The sequence below is a fragment of the Sminthopsis crassicaudata genome, chromosome 6 (genome assembly GCF_048593235.1).
Source record: "Sminthopsis crassicaudata isolate SCR6 chromosome 6, ASM4859323v1, whole genome shotgun sequence".
Lineage (NCBI taxonomy): Eukaryota > Metazoa > Chordata > Mammalia > Dasyuromorphia > Dasyuridae > Sminthopsis > Sminthopsis crassicaudata.
The window spans coordinates 46,467,830-46,492,349 of NC_133622.1; the positions used below are offsets into that span (position 1 = coordinate 46,467,830).

Here is a 24,520-nt window from a genome sequence, read left to right on the forward strand (position 1 = left end):
TTTTCATTTATAACTTGGTTGCTTGGGAATTAGCATTTCCCCATCAAGACACTGTTTTAAGTGATGCTTACAGTAAGAGTTCAGCTCATGAAAGATTGCTTATCTCATAAGAGAGACTGAAAATTACACATTTACAATAAGATTCATAAAAATATATTTTGATATTAGTAATATTTATATCTATCTATATCTGTATCTACATATATATCATCTCTATCTACATATCTATCTATCTACATAGAGAGAGACATATTATTCTCCTGTGTACACTGCACACTTAAGCCAAGCTGACCTATTTGCTTTTTCCAAGCCTACCATCCTCTCTCAGTGTTATTTGCATAGGATATTCCAGATGCCTAAAGAGACAGAGAGAGATAGAAAGAAACAGGGAGACAGAAAAGAGAGAGACAGAGAGACAGAAAAGAGAGAGACAGAGAGAGGGAGGGGAGGAAGAGGAGATTACTTGTAATGGAATTGTTTGAGGAATAAAAGATTTAAGAAAGAGGAAAATAGAAGGTGAGCATAATCTGTTGGGAATCAGGATGGATGAAGAAATATTATTCTATATGTATATATATATTTATGCACAAATATACAAGTATATACACACAATGTTAGTGTAGTTTTAAACTAATAATGCTTACAAGTTCAGTGATTTTTTTGGAGACATTACATAAACACATATGCACATACACACATGCTCACAGGTATATGATCACATGCAATTTGAGGTAAAAATACTGGCCTTCAAAACAAAAGTACTGGCCTAGCACAAGTCAGGTGCTCCCCACAATGACTTTTAGACAATGCAAGGAGAGAGAAATGTTAAGATTGCTTCATTCTCTGCTGAATATTATCAGGTTCAATATGTGTAGCCCCATAAGGACCTCAACAATATGGCACCACTAATAATGTTAAAATATTGGTGTTAGTGCAATAACATTGATTATGTCATATTCTGTTCAAGAAAGGAAAACTACTGTTCAGAATTATAAATATAGGGCAGCTAGGTGGTCCAGTGGATAGAACACCATCCCTGAAGTCGGGAGGATCTGAGTTCAAATCTGTTATCAGACACTTAACATTTCCTGGCTATGTGATCCTGGGCAAGTCACTTAACTCCAATTGCCTCGGAGGGAAAAGAAAGCAAAAAAAAGGAAAAAAGAATTACAAATATAATGTCATTCTCACATTGCATACAGTGGACAGAATTAAATATAAAGAGATGCACATATACTAAGTTTATGAAAAGATAATTATTGAATTTTCCCCAGATTGTAACATAAAGCAGATGCCAAGGCCATCCAACATCACAGAAATGCTAAGATGCTCTTTTTTTCCTCCCTTACTCTTGCTTCCAGTTCCTTCTCTAATTCATCCTTTGTATAGTTGCTTATTACAGGAAAAATTTGTCTTTCTCATTCCCCAGCCTAAGATTCTTCTATGGCTCCCTATTGTCTGTAGAATGAAATACAAAACTCCAGGGGCCGATGTTTAGAGCTCTCTCTAGTCTAACTCCATCTTAACTCCCCATATTATTCATATTATTCCCTTATGTACGTGGTATACTTAAGCCAGCCTGACCTATTTACTTTTTCCAAGCCTACCGTTTCATCCTCTTTGTTAGTGTGTTGTGTAGGATATTCTAAATGCCTGATATATTCTCCCCCCTCTTTGCCTTTAATGCTTAAAATCCTTTAATTTTCAAAGTTCAATTTAGATGTCATCTCTTGGGAAACCCTTTCTTTATTTCCTTTTTCAATGTTGTTTTCCTCTTGTAGTGATCTTATATTTTATCTATAAGTAGTATATCTTCCCAGTAGAGTCTAGGTTCCTTGAAGAAATGATTTTTTTAAATTTTGCCCTAAATATAGAATGGGTGATTTAATAAAAACTTGTGAAATCATTATATTTGGAAAATCCCTTCTAAAGTGACATTATTGTTCGATCATTCCATCATGTCTAGCTTTCTTGGACATGTGGACTATAGCATAACAATACTATCCATGGGATTTTTTTGGAAAGGATACGGGAATGGTTTGTAATTTAATTCTCTATGAATTGTGTCGACTTGTCCAGGGTCACACAATTAGTAAATGTTAGATGTCCGAGGCAGAATTTGAACTCAGGTTCTCCTGACTTCAGGCCAGTGCTCTTTCTACTGTGCCGTCCAACTGTCCCCAAGGACAGCTATTTATCCACTGAGTCACCTAGATGCCTCTCTAAAGTAGTTACTTATCAACAAAAAATTCTGATGGTGAAAGATTTCTTGAGACAGTTCTTTCCAAATCACCACTTTCTCTTCCTTGTAGCTCCTTTGTACAGTGCTACATTGCATATTAAGAATTTATTGACCCTCCCATAGAAGATATGGATCTTTTGTCCCTTAAATTTGTATAGAGTTTTTGTTGGGTTCCCTTATTATTACTTGTGGTGACCTCACTTCATTTCCTTAAACCAATCCAATTGTTAACACAATAATTTTCACAAAACAAGCAAAGCAGTTCTTTAATACGTTTGATTAAGCTTATTTGGAGAATCTAGATCTTCTCTTTCATTCTGATCAATCATCTAACATTTCACTTTCTGTTTAATCATATGTCATATTATTTTAATTTTTAGATAATTATTTTGAAGAGAGAAGATGGAAGAAAAATGTCATTTACCATGTTATCGGTTAACTTAATACCCTTAATTCCAAGCTTTGGTCTTATTCCTTCCCGTCTGTAGTTCTTGAAGGAGATGTTTTTTGTTTGTTCATTTGTTTGTATTTATTGTTTTTAAACCCTTTTTTGTTGTCTTTAATTTTTTTTAAATTAAAAAAAAACAGCTCATTTTGTGGTTTAGTCGTTCTGCATCATTTTAACAACTCCTTGCCTTTCTTTTATAATTCTTAGGTATCTTACGTCCAATTTTTGTATGTGTCCTTTGAAAACCTGAGCTCATCAGAAAATTCTCTTTGATGGTTTCTTTGTTGTATTCCTTACTTTTAAGTGCTTTTTATTGTCCACTTCTTTTAAGAAAACCACTTCTTTTAAGAAAACCAAGCATAGGATTAACATGCTTCTATTTTGTTGAAGAAATCTACTTTCTTCCAAGTTAATGTTGTATGTCAAGTTATCTCTAGACTGTTTCTTCCTTAGCTATATCCAACTGTAAAATAACAATTTTAATTCCTTTCTCCCTCCTTATTACTATTTCTTCTATTTCACCATTCAATTTTTCACTGTTAGTCAATGTAAAGCTCTCTCTTCTGTCTTCTGAAAGATAAAATTGGTCGTAAGTCAGGCCAAGCATTTGTCAGTTGCTTTCTGCTTTTAGTATAATGAGTATTCCAGAAGAAGCCTGGGGAGTTGAAGTCCCTGATGAATACAGCATTTTGCTTTCTTGCCAATTTTGTCATCTACACAAGGAACTCATCTTCTATTTCCTCTTGAAATAACCAAACAAGAAGAAAATAATTCTCATATAATTCTATTTTAAAAAGGTATTTTAATACATTTAAAAATTGGTAAAGTATCCTCTCTAAGTAAGAAGATACTTTTAATTATTTTAATATGTTAGGATAATAGCCATGATGAGAATAATCTAGGATGATTGTTTACTTTGGGAAAGAATAATTCTTTTCAATTGTAGGTGGACAATTTATTTGTGTAAGTGGTTCTTTTTCTTTGCAAGAACTTTGTCCTCACAAAGTTAAGGGTTTTTTTAAGTTATTTTATTAGCACACTAAATACTTTATAGATGTACATTTTTCTTCCAGTTCTTCAGGAATCATCTTGGAGTTCATTTTTGTTGTTTGTTTGTTTAAGTATTCATATATTCATATGTGAAGAACACAGTTTGGGATGTACCCTTGTAATCAGGTTAGCAACTAAAGAGAAAGAACCAACTAAAGGCAGGTTATGAAATGATTTAAGATCAAATAGTTGTGTAAAAGGCAACTAGACATTTATTTTTTTTATAAAATGAATGTGACCTCAGGACACATAGCAGGAATACATTTCTGACATTTTCTTCAAATACTTTTTTATCTGATAAGACCTTCTCCACCCCTTGCTGAGGAAAGTCTCTCAAAAATCAACATTTTTCATGCTTCTAATTCTGAAAATGATATTCCCTTGTGAACTAAATCTGAAACAAACCTGTATCATAAAAGGATTATGTAATATATTTCTCATGGTCATATGATCTCATCAATTCAGTGTTTCTCTCTACTAATATAGATCATATTCTGTCACTTCCTGGCTATCCTGTGCAATTTTCATTCATGTCTTCCTAATAGTTTGCCACAGAGGTCTACCCAAACTCATACTTGGGTAAGAGTTTGATGCAGACTCAGTATGGTCTATTCATATATAAAATAAAAAGAAAATATAGTCATAGCGATGGATAGATCATGAGAATGAATTAGTAGATGGAAGAGATAAACATAAAAACATTTGTGTCTCAATCTACTCACATTAATACTAAAATTTAACTTTTCAGTGTTGATAAAGCTCTTAATTCACTGCTGAGGGCTCACAGAGGAATAGGTTAGCATCAGATTTTGAGGATCTGAGCTGTCATCTGGTGATAGGAAAAAATGTATTAACACAGGATTCAAAATCAGATTTACATTTTGTTTCATTTAGGATCTAGGTAGTACTGGGAATTTATTCTCTCTGTGCCTTGGTTTCCTTATATACAAAATAAAGTGTTTATCCTGGATGATATTTAAGGACTTAGCTCTAAGTTCTAGGACCTTAAATAAGGTTTTTCATGCCAATTTTTATGTACTTTAGAACAAATGCATAGCAATATAAAGAAATTGATAAAAAAAAACATTATAAATGTTCAGTGAAAAAATTTTGGATTATTTGTATTGTAGTTGTGTTCATTTGAGTGTATTTTTCCAAAGTTAACATCAATGCTAAACAAGAAAAGAAACAAATAAATAAAAATAAAGAATAAATTTTTAAAATAGCATGTTATTTAAAAAAAAAAGTTTTTCCTTGAATAAATACAACTATTCACTTAATGAAATGTGTTTTAAAATAAAAGTGAACTCAAATTCATTTTCATAATGTGGATTATTTGGCTGGATTCATAATACCCACTTCTCAACCTGACAACTGTACTTACTTCCGACTAAAATTTCACTTAAATTTCAGTAAAATAAAATTTTATTGTACTGAAAACATTGATGATGATGACAATGATGGCAAATATTTTATTATTGGTGAGACTGAGGCAAAATTTAAACTCAGGTCTTCTTGATTCTAGGCCAGGTGTTCTATCCAATATGCCATGTAGCTGTCCCCTTGACCTACAGTCTTAAAAATATAATCATATAAAATATTTTATTTTGTATAAAAGATGTTAAAGAAAGGAGGAATTAAAAAAAAAATCTCTGAAGCAGTAGTTCCTGTTAAAGTACTAAACTTCCTAGACAAAAATAGCAATGTTTATTTAAACCTACCTTTCTTTCAAATATTAATAATCATGCTTTACATTAGAACACATATGTAAGATAAATAAAATAGCTTTCCTAGATGTCTTTTTTCATAAAAATATTATCTGCTTACTTTTATTCACATTCTAATTTATTAATTTATTATTTTACCCTGATGACTGTATTCTAATAATTTGATTATAAATGTATGTGTGTATACTTATGTTTTTTAATATGTTTTGTCTCTTAACTTAAAATTATTTTTCAAATAATTAGGAGTCATAAAATATTTTTCCTTTCAAAAAATAAATTGTTCAAAGCAAATAATTCAGAGTTAATTTTCCATGTTTCTTAGTTCAAAAATATATAAATATTTAAAGTTCTAAATTCTAAGCCTCAGGGAATACAGAGGAAGGAAATGCAGGTATTTCAAAGGATAAAGACACTTTCCTGAAAATCATTAGACTAGAATAGATATTGTTTCTGATACTGTCTCCCTGCATTTACTATGTATCTCCCACATTTTTTCTCATCAAACCCACTTTCCTGTGTTTTTTCTCTCCTTTTTTTCTTTCTTTCTATCGCTTAAAGAGGACCAAGAATTCTTAAAAGTGATTTAAAGTAAGCCTTTTGAAGAATTACAGTTTTGAATGTTGTCTAAGACAATCAAGTAGCATTTAATAAGTATTTACCATATGCTCAGCATAAGTCTAAAGATTTGAGTTACAAATATAAGTCAGAAGAAAGGCAGCTACTGCCCTAAAAAGCTCATTTTAAATGGAGGAAGAGAATATATGTAAGGGGAACTTTTAAGAGTAGGAGGTTCCCAACAAGAGGCATATATTTTGGTATAGAGATTCTTTTGTAGCTTAATTGATGTTTAGAATTCTTTAAAAAATAAAATAAAAAGTCCTATTGAATGACTTATGTTGTTATAATGCTATTTGAGAGATGGTGATCTAATTGAAGGTCTACTTTGTAGTTCAGTGTTTGCCTTTTTTCTTGCCTAGTTTCAGAATTCTTTTCGTCTCCCAGAAGTTTGATATCTTAAAGAGATACACAAACTTGTGTGATTAGTTTTAATAGCATTTGAAAAAAATACTTAAGTATATTTTATACTTGTTCATTTTTTATAACATCAATTCAAAATACTGGTAATTTTTCAGTGATCTCATTCTATCAACCTTATCTCCTGTACTTTCCAAGTTTAAAGTCACTTTGAATTAAGTGCCAATGAAGCAGGCAGGTGAATATGTCCAACTGTTGTCCAATGGGTTTGGAAACTTCTTCCTTGAAAGTAATTAGGGGAGAGGAATGACTTTGATCTTTTAAAAATTCCTAGAGGTAACAAACATTATTGAATAGTTTTATACAGTACTATAAAATAATGCTTAATAGCCATTTCTCTTCTATAACTCTTGTCACTAAATTTGCTCTCGAGTTAAGCATTACCATAGGACTAGCATAAGAAAATATAGATCCTCTTGGACATCATAAATAGTGAAATATGTATAAGGTCATTCTTCCTTCCCTTCACTGTAGTTTTGGTTATTATGCAAGATCAAACATATCAAAGTGAGTGAAATTGCTAAATAGTACATCTCATTCCTGTACGGTAGAAATATGGTAGAGGGGATAAGGGGAAAGATGCCCCTGAGTGTATTCTGCTCCTATAAATCATAGTTGGTGTGGTGAAAATGATATTTATATACTTCAAACACCTTTTTAAAAAAATTTTGCTTCCCTCCTTGTGAACATCATAGAGAGAAGATGGTGCATTAAAATTCTATAGAATGATGGTCAGGATGCTTTGGTACACTCAGCTGATTTTTAATCTTGCTTCTCATCTCTTTGAAACTAATCAAGTTATGGAGTTCTCATTGACTTCAGAGGGGGAACTATGCAGATTCTCTCTTTGAAGGCTGTGGATGTGTGTGAGAGAAAGTAACCTCCTTCTCTTTATAGGACATGCATTATAAAGCATTGCTGTATGTGAGCTGAAGGTTGTGGGGGGGGTATGAACTGTTATTCAGTAAATCATGCAAATATTACAAATGTACTTACGAGTGATGAATGTTGAATGGTTTCCTATAATGTATAAATGCATAATTAAATTTTGAAGCTGAAATATCATCTCCAACCTTATTAATTTAATGTATTTTGAAAATGCTGGGCTATCTATCTTTGGTTACTATTGACTGGGCTTATATTTAAGTGTAGTGATCTGTGAGCACACAACTCAGGATTATCTAGATGCTTTGGTATGATATAAATATTTGCTTTGCCTGTTGAAGAAGTGATGAAAGATTAAATGAAATAAATAGCTTAATATTTGGTGGAAGTTTGTTATTTTTTCCATAAGCCAATCATCTGTGAAAATCTCTATCATTAAAATTGCAATTTACACAGGTGTCTTGTGTGATACTGTATTTGGTTTGCTAATGAAAGTAATTCTGAGTTGTTTAAACTACTAACCATGGAGGAATGCAGATAACATTTCACCAATATTTCTCAAGCAACCTCAAAATGAGATTTGCTAGCAGATACCCAGAATTTTATTAAATGTATTTTTAAAAATGTTTAAAAGTAAGCTATCACTTTGTAATTAGTATTGGAGTAATAAGAATACATTCAAAACAATTGTAGAATTGTTTCATTTTATACATTTGAATTATGTGACAACTAGAACAACATTAGGGATTCAAATAAAAGACTCTGAAAGTATGTCAAATAATAGAATCCTTGGGCATTACACTACTTTAGGGACCTGCAGTTTCATCTGTGGATACCCTCTCTCTGCACTGCTCAGTGAACTTCTCCTCATCTGTATTGGTGCTGATTGTTGAGGGTTTGCTACATCTAATCACTGTGTTAAGTGGCTATGTCATCCCATTCAGACATCTCCAATGCTCCCCCATCCCATTTGCTTCCAGAAAGGGCTTATCTTTCATTATTCATTTCCTTTCGCCCTATTTAAAATTCCTTTGATTTAATCCTTCTCTCACCACCATTCCCATTTATTTATTTCTCCTCTTATTGAAATTAAAGCACCTTTACATAGGAATTCTTTAGCTTTTATGTTTAAATTTCCAGGACTTAACATATTGACTGGTATTGAGTAAGTACTTAAAAATACCTTTTCATTGTTAGTAGATAATCTTTTTTGTTTTTAAAGATTTTTTTATTTTCAAAACATATGCATAGATGGTTTTCAACATTCACTTTTGCAATGTCTTGTGTTCCAAATTTTTTCTCCCTCCCAACCCCCTTCCCTTTCACCTAGACAGCAAACACTCTAATATAGGTTAAGCATGTGCAATACTTCCACATTTCCACAAATATCATGCTGCACAAGAAAAATCAGATCAGACAAACTTGCATACCCTTTGATCCATCAGTGTTTCTACTGGCCTTCAAAGAGATCTTAAAGGAGGGAAAGGTACCCACATGAGCAAAAATGTTTATGGCAGCCCTTTTTGTAGTGGCAAGAAGTTGGAAACTGAGTGGCTGCCCATCAGTTGGAGAATGGCTGAAGAAATCGCAGTATGAATGTTATGGAATATTATTGTTTTTTAAGACAATCTTCAGGATGATTTCAAAGAGGCCTGGAGAAACCGAACTGATACTGAGTGAAATGAGCAGAACTAGGAGACGTTATACATGGCAACAACAAATCTATACAATGATTGATTCTGATGGAAGTGACTCTTCTCAACAAGGATATATATGATTCAGGCCAGTTCAGTGATGGAGAGAGCTATCTACACCCAGAGAGATTGTGAATGTGTGATTGTGAAAACTGATTGTGGATCATAACATAGCATTTTTACTCTTTCTGTTGTTGTTTGCTTGCACTTTATTTTGCTTCTTTTTTTTTAACTGATTTGGTTGGATTTTGCTTGTGCAGCACAATGATTGTATAAATATGTATGTATATATTGGATTTAACATATATTTCTACCATGTTTAACATCTAGGGGAGGTGTGGGGGGAGGAGGAAAACTGAAACACAAGTTTTTGTAAAGGCTAATGTTGAAAAATCATCCATCCATATGTTATGAAAAAATAAAAAAACTTTAATTAAAAAAATCAGATCAGAAAGGAAAAAATAAGAAAGAAAACAAAATGCAAACAGCAAAACAAGTGAAAATACTATGTTGTTATCTATAATCAGTCCCCATAGTCCTTGTTGTGAGTGAAGATGGTTCTCTCCATCACAAGAACATTGAAACTGGCCTGAATTGTTAGAAAGAGCCATGTCCATCAGTATTGGTCAGTATATAATCTTGTTGCTGTGTACAATGTTCTCCTGGTTAATTAGTAGATAATCTTGATGAATTTTTATCTCTGAGTGTATGTGCATATCTGTCTGTCTCTGTCTCTCTTTCTTCTTCTCTCTCCTTACCTCTCCCTCCCTCCCTCCCCCCTCTCTCCCTCTCCCTTCATCTATCTTTCTTCCTCTCTCTGTCTGTCTCTCTGTTACCCTCACTCTGTGTTTCTCTCTCTGTATTTGTTTCTCTCACATTCACTCTCTTTGGTCTCTCTGTCTTTCTTTGTTTATACACACACACATATGTGTGTGTATGTATGTGTGTATACATATATATGTATATATGTGTCCATACACACACACACACACACATATGCAGACTTAAAATCACTTCCTAATGTCTAGGCAATTCACTGCAATTAGGTAACTTAAACTCATAGGACAAATATGGGATCTCTTCTTGGATCCAGCCTCAAAGCTTTTTCCAGCTTGGCAGAATCAGCAGGTTGCTTTTTCTGAGCTGTCACAGACTTTGAGGCCCCAGCATTAGCCTCCAAGCTTCACTAAGATATCAGGTTATGGATTTAGTAAAAGTAGCAATTTAGAGAAGTTTAAAGGCTGACCTAGTCAGTCAGCCCTCATGTCCATAGGTTGTCACAGTACTCGAATTCAATTGAACCAGATCACTTGAACTCATTGAAGATAGCTAGAATTTCTCTTACCTTGAATTACAAATTGGGTTTTAAACATTTTTTGTTCTACACTCTCCAGTTGGCGATTAGTTATTTTCCTATAGAGAGAGAAAAAGAGGCATTTCATTTACATCAAGAATTCCTGGGTGAGAAAAACTTCCCCTGTTGCCATTTGGCATCTTCTAGGCAACTTATTCTCTCAGAACTTTAACTCCAATGTCAAGAGATGGTGACTGGCCCAGAATCACGCTACTATTATATGCCAAGAATCTGGATTTGAACCCACATCTTTCTGCCCCTGAGGCAGACTCATAAATACCATGACTATATTACCTGTCTTTACAGAGGAAGAGAAGAAACAGATGAAAAATAAGAGTAAACTATGTTATCTCTTTATCTTCTGTTTCTGTTATTCCATCACCCACCTATCCCTTGCAACAAGCATAGGCTTTTTGTGGATTTATTGCCATTACTACCCCATCAATGTAATTATGAGAAAAAGAACAGTATGTCCTTTTTCATGTCTTTGACACAAAGGAACAAAAACTAAAAAAAAAAAACAAAAAACCAAAAAACGTAAATCATACAGAAAATTCTGTTTATCAGAATTATCTTTGCCTAGAGAATTTGCATAAGTAACATTTATTGGATTAATTTTTCATACTATCCTACTTACAATGTAAAATTATAAAAATGAGAATTTAAAATTCTAAAAGGGACATATTTTTACATGGCCTTACTCATTAAATTGCATCTCTGTTATAACTTTTAAGAAAATCATAGATGATTTGTTGGTAGGTTTGTCTACTTGCTTTTGAACCCCTTAACCCCCTTTAAATGGAGAAAATGAAGTCCATTCAAACCATGGTTTTGTTAACTTACTTTGAGAGAGAGACAGAGAGAGAGAGAGAGAGAGAGAGAGAGAGAGAGAGAGAGAGAGAGAGAGACCTTGTACAAATAGCAAAGCTATCTGTATCTGAGGAAAGGATTCTTTTCCAAACTCTCTATAGGTACCTAGTATAGTGCTGCTCTATATGGTATTCATTTAAATATTTTTAATGGAAACTAAGATTCTAAAAGTTCTCAATTATTCTGTAGTTTACAAGCTAGAATCTGGCAAAAGATACTGCTGTTGTTTGTCTCAAATCTCTATACATAGCCTTGACTTTGAATACTTGATAGCATATCCATAAATGTAAGAAAAATAATGAAGTAGATGTCCTAGAGTTAGTTGAAACAGAATTGAGAGAATGGAATTATATATTTAATAAAAATATGGTGATATTTGCAAAGCTGGGGAACCTGATAGTAACAAGGGGGAAAAAAACAGAACACTTAACATTCTTACTGATCAGTGTATTGTTTGAAGATAATTTAAAATTGAAGAGGGTAGATAAAGCTATTAGACTTAAGGGCACTTAATCCTTCTTGCATATATAAAGGCAGACTTGAGAATGGACTAGAAAACAATTTGCTCCCACTACTGGCTAGATCTATGGAGAAGCCATAAAAGTTTTGGCTTTGACTTTGATTGGAATCTGAAGTTCTCATTTAGACAATTTTTTAAAAGAAGTGCTCCTCCTCCTGTTCCTTCTTTCTGCCTTTTTCATTTCCTGCCTAGCCAGAAGTTTCAAACTACCAGGAATGATCTAAGAGTATACCAAAAAACAATGTTTTTAGTACTACTTTCCTTTCCTCTACAAGATGATGCTCGGTTTTTGACCGTTATTTTTAATATGTGTATTTCTTATTCTATTACCTTTAGCCTTATCTTTACCCTTTCTATGTCTCTTATTTTCTGACTGTCAATTATATATTGTTTCATGTTATTAAAACTAAGTTCCTCACAAAAAAAATTATTATTATAAGTTTGAACTAATTTACTATTAGCAAGTGTGGATTTATATATTTGATTTCAAAATAAAATTTCTCCAAAAGGAAAACAGTAAAATGTTGAAGAGAAAGACAACTCAATAAGATTAGGGTCCCTTTTGTTCAGTATCATGGGTTTGGTGAAATAATTTGCCCACTCAGTCTCCAAGTCAAGGGACAAAGATTTATTATGCTGCTTGACAGCAGGCTAAACTTCCAAAGGGATTTAGCAAAGAGGCAGAAGCAAAAAGAAATCACACTGCTCCTTGACAGTGGGCTAATTCCAGGGGAATCTAGAAGAGTCAGAATCAAGGAAATAATTGTGATACCAATTGAAGAGGGCTAAAGTGCCAAGGGAATCTAGGGAAATTTAGGGAAAGAGAAATAAAGGTTAGGATGGTATGCTAATATTATGGTTTAGAGGTACAATTGAGGAATGGTAGGAGTGGGATAGTTTCCATCACTGAGTTCTGCAACTTACAGAATGACAGAATCAATATTGGATTACTGCTATTGGCCAACATTATTTGTGGCACTCTAGGTCACTTAAGGCTTCTTAGGCAGCCAGTATTCTTTGTTCTATTCCTAAGGCTAGTTAAGTTAGCCCTAGGGTTTCTCAGGAATTGCTAGGTTCTCACACTTCATCAATACTATAATTCCGTATACCAAAATATCAATTTTACTTTTCTATTAAAAAAAGAAATTTATATTTTGAACAAATCATTCACTTCTTATTCTTTATGAACAAAAAGGCATATTTGAGTAATATGAAGCAACATATTGGCTATATTTAACAATGTATGTTTTATTTTACACTTATCTACTTTTCTGTCAAGGGGAAGGAAGCACACTCCCTATTAATCTTTGTGATTAATAATTTGGGTGGAAATGTAAGGAAAAATGTTTCTTGGAATCAATAGAAATGGTCAAACAAAACAATTTCCTTCATTAGCTATATTAGAAAATCTTACTATAAATCCTAAATCAATCATCTCTCCATCACTTCTTTAAAAAAAATTGCTCACCCTGTTAAGTAAAATTTGCTAATATGCTGTTATTATCAAGGTTAAGAGATCCTAAATTTATGAAATTATGTTTTGAAATATGCCTAGTCTTTGAAGTAGGTTCAGTTATACTATCTTCCACTTAAAGTAATGAAAAGATCACTTGAATTGTTGAGGTATGCAGGCTTCATAATCCTTGGAGAATGTTTTCACTTTTTTTATACACACACACACGTGTGTATGTGTGTGTGTGTATATATATATAAATATATATATATATATTTATATATTTATATGTGTGTGTATGTGTGTATATATATATATATTTATCTTTAAGTGAATCACCAATAATTGATAGTTTAGATACTTCTTTATTGTTGTTGAACATCTCTAATTTTTCTATAAAAATAATTTTATTTCTCCACAATTGAAGACATTTAACATCTTTTAAAATAAATTTGAATTCTAAACTCTGTCCCTCTCTCTCTTCTCACTCTTGACTGAAATATCAGACAATTTGATATAGGTTATACAGGTATACAAAATGTATTTCCAATTTAATCATGTTGTGACAGAAGATAGAGATTACAAAAAAATAAATAAATAAAAATGAAAAAAGTAAAAAAAAAATATTTCAATCTACATCAAGACTTCATTACTTATTTTTCAGGAGGTGGATAGAATTGTTCATCATAGATCTTTGGAATAATCTTGAATGATTATATTGCTGAGAATAACTAAGTCATTCACAATTAATTGTCATACAATATTGCACTTGCTATCTCCAGTATTCTGGTTCTCACTCTACTTTATATATATTTATATTAATCTTTTCATATTTTTCTGAAAGCTGCCTGCTCATTTTTTTCTGATAACATGACAATATTTCATTTTAATCATATACCACAACTTATTTGTCATTCCCCAATTTACGGGGGGCCTCTCATCTTTGATGTTTGCCACCTCAAAAAAAGAGCTGCTGTATTTTTTTCAACAGATGCCCTCCCAATTCCTTTAAAAATCTCTTTAGGATATAGACCTAGCAGGGGTATCGGTGGTTCAAAAGGTATGTAGTTTGATAGCCCTTTGGACATAATTCCATATTGTTCTCTAGAATGGTTGGATCAGTTCACAACTCCATGAACTAGATTAGCATCCCACTTTTCCCATACCCCCTCCAATATTCATCATTTTCCTTTTCTGTCATATTAGCAAATCTTGTAAGTGTGAATTGGTACCTCAGAATTATTTATTTTGCTTTTCTCTATAAATTAGATACTGTTAAAAAGGATCTTTATCTCATAAAATCATAGGATCATAGATCTTGACTTTGAACAGAACTGAATTCAATCATTTTACAGGTAAATAAACTGAGGCCATGGAAGCAAGATTGCACAGGTCTTGGGCACGACCAATTGGATTTGCACCTAGTACTTCTGAATTTAGCCCCAGTTCCTTTTCTTCTATATTATGTTGTATTCTAAGAAAAACTATGCTTTCCAATTACCCAATTCATGCCACCATACTGTTCAGGAACAAGTAACTGGCCATCTTTTGTTGAGGTCTTAAACTGAATCTGGGAAACTTTTTTTGAAACTTGTGGATGATCCTCTATATTCAAAACACCATAGAAAATGGTTACTTTCTTCAAAAGTCCTGAGATATCCCTTGTGACAAGAGACATGTCCTTTATATATCAGTAAATTCAGAAATTCATTTTCTTCTCTTTCTATTGTATTCCCCTGTTCTGGCTTGATCCATTAGAATATGAGTTCCTTAAAAATAGGGATTATATTCTGGCTTTTTAAAATCTCCAATGTTTAGAACAGTGCCTAATACATAATAGGTGATTAATAAATATTTGCCTACTGGTTACTTTTTGTCTCTTAAGCTTTTGCTTTACTTCTGGATAATTTCTTCCATCTTTCTAAAGAAAACAAGTCATCTTCTTTAATAAAGCAGATTATGAAGCTTTTCTTTCATACTCTCCTCTAGAGATAGTATTTCTAGAATTTGGCATATGATAAAATGTGAAATGTTTCTGGAAGAAACAAAAGCATCAGTCAATGGTTCTAGGTCATTAATGCTTTTTTTTTTCAGTTTTCACGTTTCCACATTGTTTGGAAGGAAATCTTGTGCCTTCAGTGACTTCAAAGGGCAAAGCTTAAGTGGGTTAACTTTTTAGCTGTCACTCTGGGACTTGCCAAAATGTGTTCACTTCTAATCTGCTCTTCTCCCCTGGTAATACCTAATTGCCTCTAGTAGTATTTTCAATCAGCAGATGTCCTCTCTCTTTTAATATCTGTTTTCCATCCCACTTCCCATCCTTAGGTCCCTCAATGTTTATAACCTGCCAAAGCCTTGTTTACAGTTCTTCTCCTAATTTATAGTTTCTCAATTGTAAAAGGGTACGTTATTTAAAATAACAATGTTGCTTTACTGAATGAATCATTTTTTAGACTTAATGTTCAATTTAACACATAGATATATTTGAGAATTTTGTTTAGGACTACTTTTGAGTCTCCCATTTCAAATACATAGCACTTCTGGAAATCTAGTCTATGCCTTTGACTTTCCATTCTATTTCGTTAGAATCATTAGATAAAGTATGCTGGCCATATCCAAATAGGCTCTTCATAAATAATCTGGCCATTGGTTATGCACTTGACCCTATGGCATAGAAATATAAGATCCTATTGAGTTTATTTTCTATTAACTATAAATTAATTTAGGTACTAAATTTGGATAGAATAAATTTTAAAATCCCCTCCAATAGGATTTTTTCTAAGCACTAATAGCATAAATTCAAAATCATAAAAGATTGTTTGAAAGCTGAGATTATTTCAATCAACTCACTTATTATTAATATGGATTAATACATTAAAGAGAAAAATCTAGGTGAGCCAAAAACATTTTGTTGGTTTGTTTTTCCTCTGATGTCATGGTAGATGTACAATTCAACATCTAATTACAAAGTGTCCTAACTAATGGTGAATACCTTCAGAAGTTCCTGCTTGTGGATGACTGTCCATCAAAGCATAAGAACCAAAATGTCAATGTGCTTTCTTGGAGTCAGTGTGATGTCTCATTGGAGGTGAGGCATTAATAAACACAATTTGTTAAGTCTTTTCAAGAAAGAATTCTTGTTAAAATAATCAGTGGACTAATGCCCTTGAATATACCTTCCAACTTCGATATGCTATAATACTATTCTATAACATGAGCAGTATTAAATGCTTAGAATATTACAAGAAAGGAGAGAGCAAACATTAATTTTTAATTATTTCATTAAAATTTCTCAATTACATGCAAAAAATTACCAGTTTTAAAAATATGAATTCAGAATACTCTTCATCCCTCCTACCAACTGCACTAATTTAGAAGGCATGCAAATTTAATACTAATTATACATGTGAAGTTATGCAAAACATATTTCTATATTAGCTATGATGCAAATGGAATTACAAATAAAATAAAAATAAAGTTTTAAAAAGCTCCTCAATCTGCAATCATCTCTATATTTCTCTCTCTGAAGGTTTATGTTTTTATTATGGGTTCTTTGATGTTGCCTTAAATTATCTTTTGTATTTTTATTTTCCCCAGTTACACATTAAAAATAACATTTTTGGTTATACATATACATTCTTATTTTACATATTATGAATCATGGTGGGAGAGAGATCAGAACAAAAGAAAAACCACGAGGGAAAAAAAAGACAAAAAAAGGAACATGACATAGTTGATTGTCTGCATAGTTCTCTCTCTGCAAGTATATGCATTTTCCCTTCAAAGTTCATTGACATTGTTTTAGATCTCTGAATCACTGAGAAGAATTATGGCTTTCATAGTTGATCATTGCACATTCTTGCTGTTATAGTGTACCAAGTATTCCTGGTTCTGCTGGTTTCAGTCAGCATCAGTTCATGTAAAATTTTCCAGACCTTTCTAAAGTCAGCTTGTTCATCAATTTTATAGAACAATAAAATTCCATTACTTGCATATACTATAACTTATTCAGCCATTCCCCACCTGATATGCATCTACTCATTTTTAAATTCTTTACCAACATAAAAAAGCTGTTATGAATGCTTTTTGCACATTTGGGTCTTTTTTCTCTCTTTTATAATTTTTGGGGTACAGACTCAGTAATAGCATTGCTGAATCAAAGAGTATTCACAATTTTATAGACCTTTGGGCATAGTTCTAAATTACTCTCCAGAATAGTTAGATCATTTTACAATGGTCTTAGATGGTTTTGATCAAAGCAGTTGAGTCTTTTGCAATAGATCATCCTGATGATATTATTGTTATCTTGTACAATATTCTCCTGGTTCTGCTTATTTTATTTTACATCGGTTTTTATCAGTCTTGGTAGGTTTTTCTGAAATCATCCTATACCAATTTCTTATATCACAATAGAATTTGACAATCATACCAGAACTTCAACCATTCCCCCATTATTGGGCATTTCTTTGATTTCTTTATTTGACTTATTTGACACCACAAAAAAAGGTATTATAAGTATAATTGTTCAAGTAGGTACGTTTCCCTTCTTTGGAAGTTTGGTTGGTATGACACTGAATAAATAAATTAATTTAGATAGAAATGTCATTTTTATTATATTGGCTTGACTACTTATTACTCATTAATGCATTGCTTAGACATAGGTCTATTTGTGTGAAAAGTATTTAATTGTGTTCACATAGTTCTTGAGTTCATCTGGGTAGATAGACTCCCAAGTATTTTATAATGTCTACCTTTATTTTAAGTGGAATTTCTCTTTCTATATATTACATTAAAATGCTGTGGATATATTTTACATTCTGCTGAAGTTATTTCAATTAGTTTTTAGTTGATTCTATAGCGATTAGTGTAAGCATCATTACTTCATTCCTGATCTTACTGGAAGGCTTTGATTTATCCCCATTACAGATGATGCTTGCTCTTTTAGATAGATACTACTTACCATTAAAAAAATTCCCTTGAATTCTATGTTTTGTAATATATTTAATAGGAATGTGTTGTATTTTGTCAAAGGTTTTTCTGTAAATGTTGATGAAATATTAATATAATCACGATATTGTTTTTGTTATTAATATTGTCAGTTATACTATTTTTTTTCTAATATTGAGCCAGACCTTTATCTCTGCTATAAATCTCACTTGGTCATAGTGATATATTGTAATTTACTTGCTAGTATTTTATCACATATATCTGTATAGTTGTAAAACCACGTTAGTGTATACTTTTATGATTCTCAATTGTCAGGTGCAAGATTTTTTGAGAAAACAAGAATAAATATTTTAGATATAAACCCAATTTGTAGAGTTATACACCTTGATTTTCAGCAGTTGAGCCATGAATAGGCTGGATTAAAAATAAGAGGTTTTTGCAAACGCAAAATACAGGATTTCCTTCATAAAGAGTTATGAGAAGATAACTAAAGTAATTGAAGAATTTGCTCTCTTTGTCCAGTTACAAAAATTTTAAAATTGGAAACTAGAGGATTCATGAGAGATAGTGTTATTTTGTTTGAACTCCATCACAGGATGGTCATGACTAATGGAAAATCATTCTTAGTCTTTATATAAACATAGTCACCAAAATTAAAGTATGTTTTTAAATGAGCATACAACTTAACTTATGTTTATTAAGAAAATTCCAAAGCAGTCTGAGTAAAATCCTTTGTTTACTTCCATTTAAAGGATTGTATAGAGGACAAAATTGACAAAAATTAAAAGGATAAGGTCTTAGTCATCTCTATGCCCTCACCCTCCTTCACTCTGTCAGATTGTAAAGTTGACAGTGAAGGGAGAAAAATTTAGGAGACAACTTTACATTTATATGTGTATGTGTATATATACATGTGTATACACACATACACATATACAAACAAATGTGTATGTATATACATACACATATTACACATATATATTTATATATAAACAAATATATTACTGTTCTGACCATTTGTTCTTTTTGATGGATGGACCTTGAGGATCTTTCTGACCCAATAAGCTATCAATTTTTGAGGTTTTGGCATTTTACTTCCATGTATAAACAATAATTATTGAAGTGTTTTTAATAATGATGATTATTTATATAGTCCTTTAAAGGTTTGAAAAGTGCTTTATATTTGTTATCTCATGTGTTCCTCAAAAAAACCATATGATATAAGTATGATTTTATAAATGAAGAAAAAGAGTGAGAGAGAGGGGTTAAGGTCACATAAAAATCTGCAATAAAATTTAGGTTTTCCTGACTCCAGGTCCTTCCTGCCCCATCTACCACCACCTAGCTGCCTGTTTGGTAAATTTATGTTATAGATAATGATTGGGAAAATTAGATTTCATTAAGAAATTAAAGTGGGAATTGAGGAATTATCTAATTCTGAAATCTTGCTGTAAATGTACTTATCTCTGTTTGCTTCTGACCATTTTTATGGTTTCTTTTTTATTATAGGTCTTGGACTCTGGATATTTGTGTTTTTATTTTTAAACATTTTTGAGGGAGGCTTTTTTTTTCTTTTATCATTTTTTATTTTTTTAAAAATTCTCCTCCCTTAAAGTAGAGCCATCTACTTCTTGGAGTAAAGAAGAGGGAACCGAAGGACACATTTCATTTCACTATTGAAGCACTCATTGCTGAGCAACCTACAAGTCACAGTACACAGCCATGTGGTCATCACAGCTGCTATTCTTCATGACGCTCTTTGCACCAATTATTCATGGTAAGGCTATAATGAAGATATATATGGAATGGATCTCTTCTGCTCACTTAGTCATAAAAGATTCTTTTTTCAAGTCAGCAAGCTAAGATTCAGCAGATTGACATCTGCTGTACATTAAATCCAGGTAGGCTTGAATCAAGGCCGAATATTTATACTCTTAAATTGCAAACACAAAATGACTTCAAGATATATTTCCTAAAGTGCACATTGAAATATATATACCCATAATGTATGCACAATTGTATTTATCTTATGAATATATGTATACTATTCAGAAGTTTATCATTAGTACTCTTGGGAGAAAAAAATTCTCCTGCTTAATGGATTGCATTTTATGAGGCAGTTTTGTTTTTAATGATCGGTTATTTTGCATTTATCTTGGATAAGAACCCAAGTTTACATTTAATTAATTTTTACTTCAATGATCTGTGATTCTGTACATGTCAATGATCCTTCCACCAAAGAAAATTATTTTCTTTCTATAACTTGATAATCATTGAGAGTTGCCATGATCACTACCTTCCTACTTCTCCCCCAAAAAATAAAAACAGTAACAACCACCAAAAAAAAAAACCTGTAGGAAACCAGAAATAGCTAGTTAGGTTGGTCTGCTGTTGATATTGTTGATCCTAAAAATGAAAGGTTTTTTTCCCAATTTGGTAGGATCTGAATGAGATTGAATTCCACCAACACAATTATTGAGTCTTGAATTATCTGCACAAAAAAATGAGGCATCAACTTACAACTTTATTGCAAATTCTATGAAAAACCAAGTAAATTTTAAAATTTTGAGATGATTGTTTTGTATTCCTGTTTAAAAAAAACAAATTTAAAGACACTTTTGCTAACAAAATCTCTATTGTTGTATTTAGAATTAATAAGAGTATTTTGCCTTTATTATTCAAAAACTGAGTGAAATAGTATCATTGGGAAAATATATTCTCTACCCTCTTGAACACTTTTCTCAATTTCTTTAGTCAGCATCCTTTTTTACACCATAAATTTGCTAAAAAGAGGTAATTTTAAAAAGCATCTATCTTAATAAGAAAACATTTAAATGAGGCCAAATTGTACCTATAAAATTCTATCTGATTTTTCTAAACCTGTGAGGTGAAGGATATTTTACTATAAAATTCAGCAAACCACAGCTTTTTTGTCAAACTCTAGAGATATTGCCTAAATTAAAAGTGTTTTACATTAGAGTACAACTGGGATGGCACAGTAAGTAACATAGCTTATATATCTCATATAATTGAGGTTAATTTTAGTAACATGGAAAGGTGGACACTTGTATTTTCCATTTGCTGACAGAATACTAGAAAATACTGGATAAAGTGAATTTCTTGTCAGTTCAGCTCACCTTTGTTTTCCATTGTTTATAAAAATCCTATTTTAACAAGATTGTACCTAAAAATGTATTTCCTGTTTTCAAAAATCTATTCTGTTCTAATGCAATGTTAAAAACTCTAAACAGTAACACTAGCTCAGCCATGTCTGGTTAACATATATTATCCTACCATGAGAGCAGTCATTCAAAATTGGATTTTCTTCCAAAAGGTGTCTCTTAAGCATATAATGTATCAAACTTTACAAGATGCCTTAAAAGATGCAACGACCTAAATAACTTTCTTTGAACTTCTTGTTATTAATTATGGCATGGCATAAAGGAGGAAAATTTATGCTTTCCACTGTAATTAAGCAGATCCTGGGTTGTATCCAACTTAAAAATGGATTCCTAGTGGATGGTGAGGTCCTTCATATATTCCAATTTGTAGATGACATTGTTCTAATTGCACTGAGGTGTGTAACACTGCAAAGCCTTTTAAATAAAAGCCATAAATATTTGAAAGACTATGGTCTAACCATCCATATAGGAAAAATAAATTGAACAAATTGGGTGAAAAATATCTGTGTTCCCCATGATGACATCAAGTTGGATTACCTGTGGATAATCTATTGATTTTATGTCAGTATATTTGTGTATATGTACATATATGAGTGTGTATGTAAAGTTATATTGGACTCAGAATTAAGCGCAAGAAATGGAAGAAGAATTGCCTTCGGGAAATTGCAACCTTCATTTAATGATGCTAAACTTCATGTATAAAGAAAGGCTCATCTTCTTAATTCCCATATTCTAGTAGCCCTATATATATATATGTCAGGGAACATTAAGAGTTTCTAGAGAATTAAAAATGAATTATCATTCAATGAACAATATAAAGCTTCATGGCAAATGGCATTAGGCTATTACATATTACTAATAAGAAGCTATACAAAAGAGAATTGAAGTAAAGAATGCTATTAAACAAATGTAATACCAAAAAATAAAATTGAGTTGGTCCCATGTCAAGCAAGAAAGATAAGCATTCATTAGACGTTCCTTGTAATTCATTGAACATCTTTTTGATGTCAAGAGGAATTAGAAAAAAATAGGTGGATGCCTTACCCTAAAATTCAGAGGGCAATGGACAAGAGTTATATCCTAGAGGGAGACATGAAAAGGTTTGAAGTCTGAATGGAAGGGACTATCATTGAGATGTTAGATCCATTTGAGAACTGGAATATTTAAATTTCTTGAAAGTTTATATAAATAAGCAGCAACGTACCTGGTGCAAGAAGAAACCATACTTGAATCAACAGTAATAATATAGTGATATATTTGTTAAAAGAAATTACAATTTTTATTTAAAATTGAGAAATGGAATTTGAAAGACATATATACTTGCTTGGGTAAGACCATTTGATGTATGATGAAGGATTCAGACGATTGCAATTAATATAGTTGCTGTTTCCTAAGAGCAACTAAGTGGATAGAGTGCTAGGCTTGGAATCAGGAATACCTAAATTCAAACCTGGTCTCAGACACTTACTAGTTCTGTCACCCTGGGCAAAGAACTGAACCTCTGTTTTTTGTTTTTGGTTCTTGTTTCCTCATCTGCAAAATGTGATAATAATGGCACGTGTCTCCCATAGTTGTTGTCGAGCATAATTGTAAAGCATTTAAGACATAGTTTGATACAGATCAAACATTATATAAATATAAATTTTAAAAGTGTTACATGATAATAATAATAATATAAGTATTATCATCATTGTGTTGTTACTAAAAAGCAACCCAAATCAGTTGTAGTATGAGTATTTAGATTTTTTTTTGTCATGCTATTTTGGAACTAGCTTCAGCATTCATTCTAAAATATTTAAATGTGAAAACCCATACTGTATGTTGGGAAGTCGCAAACAAAAAAAAAAGACTATTGCTATTTTAATCTAGATAAGGTTTAGAATGGGAATTGAGGGAGTAGTACATAGCTTAGGGGTAGAACATATGATTATTGCTGATGGAGAGGTCTTTGCTTCCTATCCAGGTGCCCTCTACCAGCTGCTTATTATGGTCGTATAACTTAAGCTTCTTGCAAAATGAATTAATTTCCTCAGAACATTGCCTGAATGAAATCTCCTGTTGGCTGCTCATTCATTGTGAATAATGCAGAAAGGAGAAGGCAGCCAGCAAGAGCATTCTCCTGACAGAGTTTTTAGTGCATTTAAAGAAAAAAAATCTAGATTTCCTGTACTGATTGTGGTTGTATGGGTTACATGAAACTGATATTGAAATACAAAAGTTGCTAAATAAATTAAAATATAGAGTCTTCAAATTTCAGAAGCTTGCAGGGCATTGTTCACATCCCTTTTGTTTTCATAGATTCTCATATATATACAACTTGATCTAAACTAGATCCAATGTAAAATGGACTAGAAAACTCCAAATAAATTAGAGTTCATATGGGAAAGTTTAATATAAAGTAACTATAATATTTATAAAAGGTAAGTTTTGTCTTGAAGTGATATATGAATAGAGAGAGTAATCCTGGCAATCATAGATTGTAAAGAGTGGTTCTTGTGTACATAAAAAAAAAAAGATTCCCACTATATAGTAGGTCTGTCTTTTGTCTCACAGAAGGTTTATTTGGAAATCATTATTTTGGCTTTTTCATCCTGAGTATAAAATTATTTATGTTAATAATTTTAATTTTCACTAGGATTATTTAGGGCAAAAAGAGTATGTGAATATTCATCTACTTTTGTAGTTTGTAGAAATATCTCTAGTATATCTAGTAGCTTTATGTTTTTGGATTTTTTATGCATCAAAGCAAATACAGAATTTTCCCAGTGGTAAACATTTTATAATATTAGCATCATCATTATATTACAATTATATTCCAATATTATTATCTAACCAAAATAGATTAAGCCTTTTTTCAAGTAAATAGATAATTAAATATTTATATATGCAAGTATGTTTGTGTATAATTGCTTATATATAATCTACATAGAAATTTTTTCATATATGGTATATATATATACACACACACACACACACACACACACACACACACACACACACACACTTAGTAATACCCATATATTCTCTGTCAACCCCTTTCTACATCTACATCCATATTTATTACTATATATAGTTTGATATCAGCATAGATCTGATTTAATTTTATTTATCAA

At 31.8% G+C, this 24,520-nt stretch overlaps 1 protein-coding gene across 19 annotated transcripts in view; it reads left to right on the forward strand.

The window, feature by feature from the left end:
• ADGRL3 (adhesion G protein-coupled receptor L3) overlaps positions 1–24,520 on the forward strand; it is a 1,041,133-nt gene that overhangs the window by 317,636 nt on the left and 698,977 nt on the right. For all 19 annotated transcript variants that reach the window (XM_074272799.1, XM_074272781.1, XM_074272789.1 and 16 more), the window contains one exon: positions 19,735–20,002. In XM_074272799.1, the coding sequence (XP_074128900.1) occupies positions 19,948–20,002 (55 nt within the window). In that variant the 5' untranslated portion in view covers positions 19,735–19,947. The remainder of the gene's footprint in view (positions 1–19,734; positions 20,003–24,520) is intronic.